Source organism: Anas acuta, chromosome Z, assembly GCF_963932015.1.
Source record: "Anas acuta chromosome Z, bAnaAcu1.1, whole genome shotgun sequence".
Classification (NCBI taxonomy): Eukaryota; Metazoa; Chordata; class Aves; order Anseriformes; family Anatidae; genus Anas; species Anas acuta.
In genome coordinates, this window is record NC_089017.1 from 8,616,216 (window position 1) to 8,631,762 (window position 15,547).

General features: G+C 36.4%; 1 protein-coding gene across 1 annotated transcript in view; it reads left to right on the plus strand.

Moving 5' to 3' along the window:
* The window catches only part of WDR70 (WD repeat domain 70), a 137,245-nt gene that overhangs the window by 104,154 nt on the left and 17,544 nt on the right, over window positions 1-15,547 (plus strand). The window contains exons 12-13 of the mRNA XM_068667967.1: window positions 1,926-2,010; window positions 3,115-3,253. Of these exons, the coding sequence (XP_068524068.1) occupies window positions 1,926-2,010; window positions 3,115-3,253 (224 nt within the window). The remainder of the gene's footprint in view (window positions 1-1,925; window positions 2,011-3,114; window positions 3,254-15,547) is intronic.

Consider the following 15,547-nt stretch of genomic DNA (forward strand, 5'->3'; position numbering starts at 1 on the left):
TGTCTCACTGCATCTCTCCTGCTAAAGCCTGGCAGGGCTACAGCTTGAAGATCATGTCAAGGCTCATTCCACTGGGAACAGAACAGCCTTGGCTGCTAGCCTTAGATCTGTCCCTGTGCAAGAGATTTGCAGAGCAGCCAAATGGTATCATTTGCGTACATTTATAAAGTGCTGGTGCTCTAGATATAACATCTAGACAATAAGTGTATTTTTTTTTTTGTTCAGGGTAGGAGGGGAAAAAGGAGGGCTCACATTACAAGACCAAATGCTTTGAAGTGCTTGGGGTGGTGTCTACTATGAAACAATAAGAAAACAGATATTCCCAAAATAGGGAGGCAACATTTTTCATTCTTGTCATTTTTTAGTTTTGCAATGAAAAGAAATATATTGTGTCCTGGGCATCATTTATTTAAGTTGTCCACTTCTTAGAAATATTTTGTAGTTAGGCATTATCCTGGTCTTTAATATAAACATACGTGATACATGAGGCCACACATTACTGCTTTCCCTATGAAAGGTACTGCTGTCCTTGATTTCTTTTGTTATGGCATGATACATTTGTGTATTTTTTTATTTATTTTATCTATTTTTGCATTTTATTTCCAAGCTTTGCTTTGGGCTCTTAATCTCAAAGGTTGGGAACACACAGAGTACTAGACGATTTAAAAATAAAAAATATTTCCTTGCAAGGTTTGAGTGTTGCAAGGAAGCAGGTCCATGGATTGCTAATCACTTTCCTGCTCACCAGTTAGGTCAGGAATATTTTGTAACTTTTTTTCTGAAATTAATCTCTGGATGTTTTCAAGGAGAATTGTTTGAAAGTCCTTCTTTTTGCCCTTGAAATCACTGAGGCACTGATGTAGAATACAAAAAGATGTCTAGGTGTCTGCAAGAGGTGCCTCAGGGCTCAAATTCTCATGCAGAAAATATGTATCCCAGGGGGAAGGTTAGCAGAGATGTAGATCTCTCTGAGAATAACTAACTAAACTTTTTTCTCCACCCCCCCCCCCCCCCCCCCCCCTTTTTTTCCTTTTTTTTTTTTTTTTTTTTCTTCCTGGTACTCACTGTGTTAATATGTCATAACTTTTGGAAAAGGAATAAACAGCCTGACTTTTACTGGCCTACGGAGTCACACCATGTTTATCAAACACAGATGAGAATATAATGTCTATAAATGTCTTGCTGTAACCTCAACTTTGGCTTTTATGGCCAAAGGTGTTGTGGAAGGGTGTGAAAAGGTTTCATTACAGCAAGCATGGATTCATTTGCTTCCCTTCTACCCATTACCCGAGGACTTCTGGCTGATTCCGGGGCCCATTCTTCATACTGAAGTTGCAGTTTGTTTCTGTTTGCATGCCAAAGAAGCAGGAAGGCTTCTCGTGTCTTCTGTCCTTCCTTATCATTTTTCCAGTGCAGGTAGAAACCAGACACATAAAGCTTGTTTATCTTTTGATCTAGTCCACCTGTGATAACATTTATATATATATATATATATATTTATTTATATATATATATATATATATATATATATATATATATATATATATATATATATGTATTCAGCAAAGTTAAATTTCTTCCTAATAGTAAAGCACCAAAACACACAAACAGCATTAAATGGTGTTTGGGGAATCTGATTCCACTGTGGGCAATGGTTCTTAGCAGGCAGGATTGCTGCGATAGGGCTGAATCATTGAGCAGAAGTTTCTGATCTACTGGAGTGCAGCAGGTGGAATTTTTCATCCTTGCATTTTCATAGTCATTTGGGCACAAAAAGCTTCCAAACCATCCCCATTTTGAATTTTTCTACAACATCATTCTGTTCCTTTTCCTGTATCTGAATTAGAAGATGAAATTTTTCTGCAGATGTCTAGATTCTTGTCTTAAATTCTTTCTTGCTAACCTTTGTTCCTTTTGTTACATAGGGGATGATACTTTAAAGATGTGGGATATAAGGCAATTTAAAAAGCCTCTTCATTCAGCTGAAAGACTGTCCAGCTTCTTTCCAATGTAAGTACTGTTAAGTTTTTCCAGCTAGAATAAACAGCGGTAGTTGTGCTGAGCAGGGGGGAGTATACTGGAGATGTTTCTCAATAGGTACAGGATAGTACACAAAGAACTACACATAGGAGACTGTGCAATAAGGTTCTTGGCTATTTTACGGCTTAACATTGCTTTAAAATATCTCCTATTTCATGTGATAATTCTTATCTATCTTTGCTTGTTTTATGCCATATTTTAGTCTCATATATCTTATGCCTAATTAGATTAGAAACTTTTAGGAGGAGGCCAGTTCATTGCCTTATGTTTGTGTAATGAGATATATCATTCCTATTTGGTCTATGATTAATTAAAAGAAAAATCTGGATTGAAAAGTAGACATAACATAAAGGTGTATTGTCTAAATTCAAGTTATGATGTTAGAATTGCTGATTACTGTTATTTGGTACTAAAGTATGGTGTAGTACCATATATTGTTAAGTATTGTGATCATATTTTTAAAGGTATTATCTATACTTCTGTACCTGTAGCACAGTCCTCTCTAGAACTCTAGAGACACTCTAAAGACAATATACAATTTCAAAATAAGATCTTAGAAAGAAAGCTTAGGGAGGTCAAATTTGAAGTCACAAGCACTCACTCTGTTTTGTAGCATATAGGAAGAGTAAACACACAAACATTTTTGGCAACTATATAAACACAACTGCCGTGCAGCACTGAAGAACGTATCATCAGCAAAAACAGATTTCAAGATTGTTTTATTTCTTATGAATGATTGTAACCAGATTTAAAATGATTATTTTTTTTTCCTATGTGAAAAGTTCACATGAATTTGGAGAGGAAAAGAAATTTTGTTGGGAGGAGGATTTTTATATTTTAATTGTTTTTGCCAGTTTTTCGTATTCTGTGCACAGCTGTAATTGTAAATGTGAACTGTCTGATAACTATAGTAATAGATAACAGCAGATAAAAGTTGTTTTTAAACTTTGTGTTGAAAGGATTAACAAATAGAAAAGATTATTTGTAAGGATTGTAATCTATAAATTAAATATACATTAATTACTGATTTGCCCAATATAATGTTTTTTTTTTTTTTTTTTTTTTTTCCAACAGGACTGATTGCTGTTTTAGCCCAGATGATAAAATACTTGTCACAGGTACCTCTGTTAAGAAAGGTGGTGGCAGTGGGAAGCTGTTCTTCTTTGATCGGGAGACGTTTCAGAAGTTGTACGAGATAGAAGTTACAGATGCGGTATTTATTTTAGTTTTCTTCTATCCACTATTCCAAACATGAATGAAATCATATTCATATGCTTTTTTTTTTTTTTTTTTAACCTTAGACACAGTGACTTTCTACTACTATTCTAATTATTTTTTTCCTCCATTTTTAAGAGAACTATGACTACAGGTAGAGTGCTATTTTTGCACTTAAATAATTAAATAGAAACTTAACACAAGGTCTTTAAACACTAAGAGACCTCCAGTTTGGTGTTACTAGTGTATTGCTAAATGATTGCGTTGCACCATTCCAGAGCTGGGAAGTGAGGCACAAATCTTAAAATTCTGACATACACATTTATGCTGTTCATTCCCCCAGTTCTCATGATGAAGTACAATTTTGTGATGACAAACAATGCTGTTTGTCCCTGAAGCTTATGGCTGCTATACAGAAGTATTTCCTTGTACAGAAGGAAAAAGTTTAATGTCATAGTTGAAAAAGTTCCTTCCTTGCAGTGTAAAAAAGTAAACATACAGATTATAACATTCAGTAGTGGTAGACACTCAAACAGCATTGCAGTTGCTTAACTATGAGACATTCCCATTAGTTATTAGAGTCTGGCAACTAGTCAAATCTTTATCATGTTGTAGTGTTGCAGTATATTGTTCTATCCTGCACTTTTCTTAACTCACCTCTTGAGCACAGTAGTCATTCTTAGCACAGCACACCAAAGATCCTTGTGCTTTGAACTCATTTAGACAGAATTTACATTTATATATACTTTTCTTATCAAGTCTAATTTTCTCTTCTAAATTTGCTCCTAAAGTGAATTCTACTTATGGGTGAATTTTTTATATCCATCATTTCTGTGATAGCAGTCTTGCAAATCAAACAATGAAGAACTCATGGTAAAGCAGAAAGCATGTGGTTTTCTGGAGAAGGCATATTTCTATTTTAAACAGATATATTCTATATATAGGTTTCATACTACAGTGCAATTTTTATTCAGTACTAGGGAATTTCTCCAAAGATAACATAAACTGGATTTTAAATTTTCCTCCTGTGGAACATACCAATCCTCAACTTGTACACGTTTCTGATGGAAGATTCTGATTTGTTTTGATTGTGTATTTGTTTTGATTGATTGTTTCAGGTGTGGGTTTTGATTTTGTTGTTTGTTTGTTTTCTGATACAAGTATCATAAGCAAGTGTTTATAACTGTTTTCTGGGGGGAGAAATAAGTGAATGAGTCAGTATTCCCACTGAAACTCCTTGACAGATCGAAGAAAACAAACTATACAAGATAAAGTGAGGGAGGCAGATTTTTGTGGCAGCTCTTCTATTCTGGTGCAGTGCACAAGAAACAAAATAACCTAAGGAGCTCCATTCACAATGAATATGGAGGCATTATAGCTAAGCACCATGATAGCATCTTCATTTGGTGGTGGTGAAATCGGTAATAGTGTACAGAAAGGTTACATCAAGGTTTAAGATTTGCTTTGAAATAGAAGGTCTGTTAACTTGCTGGGGTGGATAATGCAGTGGGAGAGTCCAGAAGATACTGCTACTGTTTTTTCTGAGAAGTGTGAGATAAAGTTCTCTTGCTTCAAAATGTGGAAGAGACACAGAGCTGAGAACCAGCAGTAGAAAATTGTTGGAAAAGCAAAATTATGGGCCCATGAGTAACTTCATCAGGGGCCACTTGCGTAGTAAAAATTTAAGTATGTATAGAAATCTCAGCAGGTTCATAATTGTACTGTAAATTTATATATATATAAATATATATATATATATATGATATATAATATATGATATATAATATATGATATAATACATATACTATATACTATATTATTATATAGTATATGAATAATATATATAAATAATATATAGGTGTTTGATAATTATATAGTACCTTTTAAGACTGTATTAAATTATTTTTGCCTATGGAGTTTTAGTGCTGCTGTTTTTCTTTGTAGTTATAAGATTTAAGACTGACATTCTCCTGCTTTGAATATAATAGATCAAATGAAAATAATGGAAATAGATGAAGAATTGATACCTATAAATGCTGATGTTATGGCATAGTTTTCAGTGAGCTCACATTAATAATACCTGCCTAAATTAATAATCACTGCCTAGCTTCTAACTTCAACACATCTAAGAAAAACACAGTTAAATAAATCAACCTAAATCTAAAAGAAGAAAAATTACTATACGTGGTGTTCTAAAATCAAATGGTTCTTCAAGATCTTTCTATTGTTTGTATCTCTGGCTTTTTCTTTAGTTTTCTTTTTGTTTCAAATGGCAGTGCTAGATGAATTGTAAATGAAAAAAACATACTAAAAACAAATGATGTTTAAAGAGGTAGACTTTTTTGTTTTATGAGCCATATGTGCTACTTGTTGGAAAGATTGTTAGCCTATGAACCGATAGATCTTGTGTCTAGTTCATCAAAGCACTTTTTTCAGCAGTGCAGTAATTAATTACTTGATTTCTGTTTACCTCCTTCTTGGTTTCCATTTTTTCCTTATACTCCTTCAAAGGCACAGATAGAACAGTTAGTAAAATTAGAGATAAATACATACTGTTTCCTAAGACTTTATCTTTTGTAAGTAAACAAAAATTGTACACCTTTATCTTTTGTGTGTTATCTAGTGCTTAAATATGTAATTGCAATGTTGTTTTTTTAGACATTATGTATAATATGATAGTAAAAGTGTAGTAAAAGACTACAAGTACACTAGTATATCTCTCTACAAAGAGCTAGGGCTGCTCTTGTTCCTCAAAAAAATAATTTTCATTGATTTCACATGGAATTAGTCCAAATGGCTGAAGAAAAAGGACATCATTAGTCATTTTTTTTAGTATGAAATTAAAATAATAGGACTTATTGTGAGTAATTTTATACCAGCTTAGTGACAGAACATATATAATCAGAAAAACAAAAAGTGTACTGTGAAGAGAAAACAAACTATCAACATTTAGTTTTTTTGTTTTGTTTTGTTTCGCAAGCTTTTTTTTTTTTTTAAAAGGAATTTTTAGTAAGCTTAGAAAATTGAAAAATAGCAAACAGCAGTAAATAGCCAGTTCAATTGGCCTGTGAATGAACCTGGGGAGTAATGGGTGAACATTTAATGGGCAAGTTTGACCAAAGCTGTGTCTGACATTCCTTTCCATCATGCTTCACAAATCTTTTTTCACCTTTTCTTTCAAGTTTTCATGGGAAAACCCATTACTGCGTCAGAGCTGCTGGAGTGAAACCTTGTGATTTTACTAATAGACTAACTGCCTGATTAGTCTCTGCTGTTGTGGCTGGATATAGAATATTAATTTGTTTTCCATTTCATGTTAGGGTTGGGGAATTTTTTTGGTCACAGTCTGTGACTAGTCGTTTTTGTCACGCTCTTCAATGGCATCCCACCAGTAGCCCATGTAGGCACTGAGACTTCTCCAGAACTCAAGCATCTCAGATAAATAGCAGTAATTTTTGAAGAAAAGCTGAAAACTGATTGTTACATGTCGAAAATGGTGCAGACCGTGGCTTCTTTCTGGCTGGTAGCAGTGTGCCTGCGGAACAGGTGAGGAGAGCACAGTGGGCAGAAGAGAGCAGAAGTGTTGCTTTTCCAACTATCCTCTTCTGACTCCTGTGATCTGTGACTTGGAGATATCTTGATGCAGACATAGGTATTTTAAAATTAAGAGCACTCAGTGGATTTTTCCTCCATGAGTTTATCAGGGAATGAAGCACACATGTTGCAGGATGATGGCAGGGTCGTTTACTTGCTGCAGATTAAATCAAAACTGTGGTGTCAGAACTGCCTTTCCCACTCTTACAAGTTTGCTGATGTTTTCTGTCGAGTGCTTCAGCCTTACTCTGGTATGTTTACAAGAGTGATTGGGTATAATAAAACTTTGTATTGTAAACATGGTTGTATGTGCTGAAATACATAGAATTCTTCTCTTAACAAAAATGAAACTTTGAAAAACAGGTCTTCATCCTGCTATGCCCATGCATCTTTTTGGTATTTTTTATGTCACTGTTTCTGATATTTTTTCATAACAGTCTCAGATCTTTTGCCCTCATCTCAAATATCCGCAGGAAAATGCTTAAATTAAACATTTTGTAGGTTTATATTAAACAAGGTCCAGCAGTGGAACTGCAGAGGGACCTGGACAGGTTGGGTTTATGGGCAGAGGCCAGTGGGATGAGGTTCACATGGCTAAGTGCTGGGTCCTGCACTTTGGCCAAAACAACCCCATGCAGTGCTACAGGCCTGGGGCAGAGTGGCTGGTAAGCTGTGCAAAGGAAGAGGCTCTGGGGGTGTTGGTCGATGCTCACCTGAAAATGAGCCAGCAGTGTGCCCAGGTGGCCAAGAAGGCCAATGGCATCCTGGCTTGTGTTAGGAATAGGGCAGCCAGCAGGACCAGGGAGGTGATCATTCCCCTGTACTCTGCTGTGGTGAGGCCATACCTCAAGTGCTGTGTTCAGTTTTGGGCCCCTCACTACAAGAAAGCCATCAAGGCCCTGGAATATGTCAAGAGAAGGGCTACGAAGCTGGTGAAGGGCCTGGAACACAAGTCCTGTGAGGAGTGTCTGAGGGACCTGGGGTTGTTTAGTCTGGGGAAGAGGAGGCTCAGGGGAAACCTTATTGCTCTCTACAGCTCCCTGAAAGGAAGGTGTGGGGAGCTGGGGGTCGGCCTCTTCTCACAGGTAACTAGTGATAGGACACGAGGAAATGGCCTCAAGCTGTGACAGGAGAGGTTCAAGTTGGAAATGAGGAGACATTTCCTCTCAGAAAGAGCAGTCAGGCACTGGGACAGGTTGCCCAGGGAGGTGGTGGCGTCACCATCCCTGGGGGTGTTTAAGGAAAGGTTGGACGTGGTGCTTAGGGACATGGTTTAGTGGGTGACAGTGGTAGTAGGGGGATGGTTAGCCCAGATGATCCTGGAGTTTTTTTCATACCTTAATGATTCTATAAGGTTTCATATTTCAGGATGTATGTAATGGACTCTCTTTTTGTAATGGAAGGAAGGTTTCATCATTAGGCACCAGTCAAGGAGGATTTAATCGTAATTCTTGGGTTGATTATGCAACTATGAGATCTTCATGGGAACCAGTTATAAATACCTAGTGTATGGGAAATAGAGTTGGGTACACAACATTTTCTGCAATGTTAAATTAATTTTAAATAGCTGTGAACAGCCACTTGAATCACTCTCACATGTCTGTCATTCATTTGTTTGTCTGGTTCAAGCATATCAACCAGTAGCTATCCTTATTAGAAGCAAGATTGATTTTGGCAGCAGTAGAGCAGTCATTTTCCCCATATGGAAAGGAGATAAAGTACACCCCGTTACTGCCAGGCAAGAGTGGGCACTAAAAAAGTATGTTGTACAGTTACAGAAATTGCTATTTTTAAATCAAAATGTGAGTTCTAATTAAAAAATAAAAATGAGGTTATGTATATTAAAATATAAGATGTGCAAATTTTTTAAATTTCCCACAGATTTTTATAGATAAGCAACAATCCATGTATTTATGGTTGTTTTGAAAAAACAATTTATATTAGGAGATTTCTTCAATGTTTTCTTAGTTTTTCAAATATAAGCAAAAGTTAAAATATTAAGTACTTCTGAAAATCTCTCTAAGGGACATTTCAGGACGGTCTTTTGAGATGAATTATAAATAAATCTTAATTTAAAAGAATGAAAAGGAAAGAAGGAATAAGGAGTATGAAACTTCCAGTACCCTTCAGGCACAGTTGATATAGGATTGCAGTATTTCTTTACTTGACCTCAAATGATATCGTTTACTATTTATAAGGTGCAGTAATATGGTAAAGGACTTTTCCACTGTGGTCTGTTTCACAAAGATTTAACGGTCTTGAATATAAGAAAAACGATTTATATTAACTTCTGAAAGAGATCATCATGCTACTTCATTTTGTTTGTTCAAGCCACTTATTTTATTTAAAAGGAAAATCCATATTTTCACAATAGTGTTAAATTTTTGTGCTAACTAGAGCAAACAACAGTTACTGTAGAATGTGAACCATGGAAATGTTTTCTTTTCTAGTGAGGTAACTTGTCAATTTTAATTCTCTGCTTTCATATATGTAAAGTCAATGTAGTCCTTCCATTCTTATATCCTGCAGCAGCACTTAATTTGTTCTAGGAGAGCTGTCACTAGAGGTTTGAGCTGTGTGAGAAAGATAAACTGTGCGGCTTTCCTCACTGTAACAGGGAGGTTGTATGTGAGGGTTGTCTGCCTCTGCAATATACTGTGCTGAAAATGTGGCTGTAATTTTCACAAAGCAGGTGCTTGAAAATATTCTGCCTTGCAATTACAAAAAACTGTTTGCCACCTTCATTTTAAGTCCTTTTCTGTTCATGAAAACAAAACAACAACAACAAAAAAAACATTATTAAGTAGCTCATTTCACTTCTAAGCATGTTTTATAGCTGTAGCATGAAAGGTCCATGATGCAGCATTGCTATCCATATGTTTTACATTGCGATCCTGTTTTAAATTATTGGCCTCTGAAAATGTTTTCAAGTTATTTCTGGTTTCTACATAGAAAATTGTAAATTTTATCCATTTCTGATCCCTTTCCTATTGAATGTTTCCACACATTTTTTAAGTCATGTTTCACAAGGGAAAAACATAAGTGTTGTTTCCTCTACTACTGTATTCTCATGAGTATTTTAAACCTAATGATAGCAGGTCACTACATTCTAGATATTCCCTAACCTCCCACCTTATTTATTATACTTGGCTCTTTTTTCTTGGATAAGCACCAGGGGAGTCTCAAATCTGAAGATTTTTGCAATTGGGGTTTAAAGTATATTTTTAAATATAATATTAGAATGTTTTTATTGTGTAAGCAGCCTTTTTTTGGATCAGAACAGGCATATCAACATGTGGGTGTTAACCATCTTTTTGCCCAAAAGAAGAAAGGCAGAAGTAAACTGATAGCATTTGTTGTTTAGCTTTGCAGACATTTGGAAATCGCTTAGTTCTAAAACTGTTATTTAATCTTTCTTTTTTTTTTTTTTAATTAAAAATACAGCAGTTTTGTATGAATTATTCACTCTACATTTTTTCCTTTTGTGGGTGCAGCCAGGAGGCAGACCAACATTTCCCAGATCCAGCAGCATGGCAATCCAAATTGTTGGCTTCTGGATCACCACTGTGCTGTAAGACACCAGCAAAAAGAGACTGCAGAGCATGCAGTAGGAATTTGTGTCCTGAGCAGCATTATCTTTCTATGATCCTTACGGCAGAATTTCTGTTGTTCTTGGAGGGGAACAGACAGCTAATGTAGCTGACTGATGTTTCATGCAGACCTTCTGCAGAGAAATCAAGGTGACTATAGAAGGAAAGACCAATTTATCTGCAAACCCTCCCTTTCTATTCTAACTTCTGTCAGCTGATTTTTACTTGCTATTGGGCATAGCAACCATCTTTATAAACAGTCCCTGATTATTAGGCAGAAAAAGCAATATTTCTGTGGGCAAGACTGCATTAGCATTGGATAAAAATACTGAGTTTCTGATTAATGTTTTGAATTTTCCCATCAGTTCCAGTTGCGTAGAATTGGAGAGAAAATATGTTGTTGGACAGTTGGTGGCAAATGTGCTGAAACATTTTCTTAAAAAAAATATATATATATATATATTCTTTTTTTTTCTCTAAAAAATGCTTAAAAAATACTTTCTAAAAAAGCCCTTTTAGGCATGTTTCTGAACTTTGTAGAATGTGAAGCATGGGATGGAGGAAGTGTTTCCTTCTGAAGCTTCCAGATCGTAAAGATGGGCAGGAATAACTTTGCTGCTTTTTAAGTTATAATGTGTATGGGCCTGTGCTGCAGCCTAATCTCATGAGATTTTGTTGTATATAAGTTCTTGCTGAACTGTATTTCATAAGCACTTGCAGAGAAGTTTTTAGTCTATGAAAGTCAGTCCACTTTGAATATGCCTGTGAAGATTTGGATGAACGCCAGATTTGTATCCCCTGGTACAGCAGTCTCAATATCCGATGTTTTTTAATAGAGCCACATACACCTTCATTAAAAAAGGAAAGGCTTGAATGCCACTGCATTAATATCTTTCCTAATTGCAAAAGTTGCTTAAAAATGGCAAGTAGACAGAGACAGAGATGGGGGGACAGTTGTTGAAGGATTTTGTGTTATTAGGAAGCTGTCTCTAGCTGTTAGAATACAAACATTTTAATGTTTTACTTAATGACATAGAAATCTTTTGAAATAAGTATTTTATTTTATTATTATTATTATTTTTTTCGGATATGACTTTGTACATTTCCCTTCACTTTTGGGAAGAGGCAGCGCTGAAGTGATAGAATTTGCTAGAACTATGGAAGATCAGGTTAGAAGGCACACTGAGATTTGATCGCTCGCTCCAGCACAAATTTGAAATTGTTTATCCTTTTCAAATATAAAGATAATTTAATGTAACTCTAGGCTTAGGTAATGGTTAATGATACTTTGAAAGGTAATTATTGTTTCTTAAAAAATATTAATAAGAAGCCAGTAAGTCTTCTAAGTAGTAGTATATGTTTTAAGCTCCTACATATTTAAAATATATTGCACTCCACAAGCAATTCTTCATCAGGAATGCATCATGTGTTTTTATAGCATCAAAGAAAGAAGCAATGCAAACAAGTTGCATGCATATTTACACTGCATTTGCAAACTGGGGTTCTTCTTTCGTTTCTTCTTTCAGAAATGTTAGAATTCGTAAAAATATGGTTTAAATAAATACGCAGTTCAGTCAGAAAAGCCCCATTTGTCTGCTGCTGTAATGACCTGTGCTCACAGAGTCTGCGACCACAGTCAGAATGTAATTTTACATGTTCAGATTCTTCCCTGCTGACATGCTGCTTATCTGGCTATCTGGACAGCCAAGTGCAGCAAATCTGAGCAGCGCTGTTCAAACAGCACCCGTCACATACCGTCATGGCCACTGAAGCAGAGCTTGCACATAAGAAAGAGAAGTTTTGTTCAAGTTTTTCTTTTCCTAACTGAAAATATTTTCTCAGGACAGCAACTCGTGCTGTCGCTATGCTGTCTGTATAGCTACAGGACAGGTTCTGAAGGAGTTATTTACTAGATTATAGTCTAGGAGAGGGAGGAGAAGCAAGGCAGAGCATAGGCTGTGTTTGTTTCTGTTTTATCCCTGTTCAGTGTTTAAGCATCTCCAGAGCTAGAACTGATCTTTTAAACTAAGGTTCTGAAGATTTGTCAGAGGGTTCTGGGAGTTTGTATCTGCTGTATCATTCTGCACTAGGAATATTTTATTTGGCTTCCAGAATCCTTTATCCTTGAACTGCAGAGTTTTATGTAAGTAGCCTAACATACTGTAACATAGATCCTCTTTGTGTTGCTCCATTTAGTTTTCTGTTTTTCTTACATAGTTATTTTGGCCATTGTAGGCTGCAGGGGATTCACCTGACCAAATATAGATGTCTACAGTTGATCCAGTCATCCTGGGCTCCCTTTCTAATAAGCAGAGAAAATAAACACATCTAGACTGTGATTATCTCATACTAAAATAGATATCTAAAATAGGTTAGATGAAGGTCACTGGTAATATATGGTTATTTCTTTCCATTAACTGTAAAGGGAGTGAAAAGTGGTGGACATTTGATGGGTAGACCTGTAAAGATTTGAGTTGTAGACATCTTAAGCTTGGTGAGGTAAGTCTTACCTATGATCTTTGCTTCCCTCTGTTGGTGTTGATTCTTTCCTGTGAAAGCACTGGAACATTTCACCTGTCTTGCTCTGACCTTGTATGGGGCACAGTTAGACAATAGGTTACTTCTGCACTCATTTCTATTGATTTAAGTATTTGTGACTGTAGGAAAGTTAAAGCAGGACAAGAGAAAATCCTGCCACTACATGAAGTGATTGTGTTAGATGAGATTCAAGTGTAAGCTCTCTTACTTGCACCTGATTCCCAAACATAATTGTCAAAACATCAGCATTTTACCTTATGATTACAGAACATTATCTAAATTTGAATGAACTTTTTTTTTTTAAAGTTAGTGAAAACATGAGTTTCAATAACTAAACTGTTGCTATAACAGAATGTGTGAAAGTCTTGGATTAACATGTTCCCTTTCCAGTTTCAGTATTGATCTGTAATTACCAGTATCTTCTTTTCTAGTGACAAATTACCATTGTGAGGCAAATAACTTGTGAGAAAATCAGTTTTGTGCTTTTCACCTTACAAGTGGAATGTTGGCTGCACACTTGCCACAGGAGTAGTACATGTTAGCATCATTCAACAGAGTTTTCTGCCCTCTGAGCATAGTTTTGTGTTGTGAAAATAAATGCATCTTCTCCACTTACCAGTTCTGTTTGTCTGTGCTTTCATTCAGTTTTCTCTTGGCTAATAGCCATGGGAGAAGACATGAATTCAGTGAATTTAGCCTAAAAGTCTGATAGCTCCATGTAGCTGAATAATCATTTCCGTAATTGTGGAGCTGCCAGAATGGAACGACAGGCTGTACCTGAAGTGAAGAGAAAAAAAAAAAATAAAAGGTTTATTCCAACAGTGCATAACTAATGTGTAAACATGTTTTTCTTTTTCTTCCCTACATGGCGGGAGGATCTTTACCAGTGAACTTCAATAAGCTGATACATTATCATGCATTATCAGAAAATGCACTTCAGATGAAATGTTCAGTTTCAAAAACAAACGTATAGTATTTAACCTTAAAACCTAACTGTCTTTAGGGAGAAAGGGTTGATTCCAAAGAAAACAATGTGTGGTTGAGAAACAGTAAGATCTCCTTAAGGAGGCAAAAGAAATTAAAACATCATTGTAAAATATGACCCCATCTAAATTTACTTTTCATTTTGCAGTAGCAATGAAAGAATATAGCCCCACTGAGCTGTGTGTTGCAGAAGTGTATGGTGATTCCGATTTATGCCAAAAATATGTCTTTGGAATGTTTTGAAAAGTGGTGAAATTTGATATCATGCCAGTCGTGCAAAAATGATGACCTCCATACTCCGGGAGATCAACGTATGCATACATACAGGCACGCACATGTCTGTTAAATGAAATTTTGTTAAAACAAAAGATCAGCAATTATCTTGGTGTTTCTGAACATATGAAAGTAGTTGGATGCTGGATTCTGTTGGATGGTGGTTAAACTTTTGACTGAAATGCAGAAAGAAAAAAATAATCATACTCTATTACAGCGTCAGCTCACAGACATGTCAAATGCTAGGAATAAAAGAAGACAGTAATGGAGGGAAACCTTAATTTTCCCTAGCTGTCTTGCAAGAGAGTGAAGGAGGATAGAGGTGAATACTTCCTAGAGATGATCTCTCTTCTTATTTTGTTGCATAACAGGCAACCTTATATTTTGGTAGGTTAAAAAGATATTAGTGAGATTAAGTGACTCCCCAGGCTCTGTAACGTGGCAATATTTGCAGGTGTAAGAATTAATGTTTAGATAAAGGCCATACAAACTGTGCAATAGTAGAAACTAGGTAGATTTGCTAGATTTGCTTTTTTTTTTTTTTTTTTTTTTCAATTTATATATGTTTTCTGTAGTTGCTTTCCCCTTAGAGTAGGAAATTTAGGGATATATTAAATCATTCAGGGAAACAGAAAATGTGACATGAATCATATAGTCTTATATAAGTCTTATAAAAACTGTTCTGCCTGTTCAGTACTCTGAAGAAACTGCCTGTGGTCAGACAAAAGCCAGGACTACTGGCTGTACAGCAGGGGAGAAGTGGGAGTGACCTGCTAATAACTGGCTTGATCATCTCGTGAAACCTTGCCCTCATGTGTTGATAGACCAACTTGGCAAGCCTTGCTCCAGCTGCGTCTGTCCTTAATGCCCCCAGCCGATTGCTTCACTTTCCTGTTAGAGGTTTGTCCAGAGGACACGGGGAGTGCCAGCCCAGACTGCCTCCCCTCTGTGCTGGGTGGCTGCAGGAGCAGGAAGCTGGAAGAGCTTTTAGGTCTCCAGAAGAGCCTTTTCTCTCCCTCAGTAAGGAGAATATCATGGGTCATGGGCCCTTCCTGGCAGCCGGGGTTGTAGGGAAGGTCTTGTTACTGTGCCAAGTAGAGGAGCTAAGAAAGGAATAGGAGACTACAACAGGTATGGGAAAATCTGTAAATCACAGAAGAGAGTAGGAGGTGGGTGGTCTGCACGGGGAGCAGACCTGTGCAGCAGAGAGAGAGGGGGGGGGGGGGGCCTCTAGCATCCCTGCTGAAGCTCCTCACAACCCCAATGAACTGCCAAATGTGAAACCTCTCTGACCCTTCCTAGAACCTCTTGCT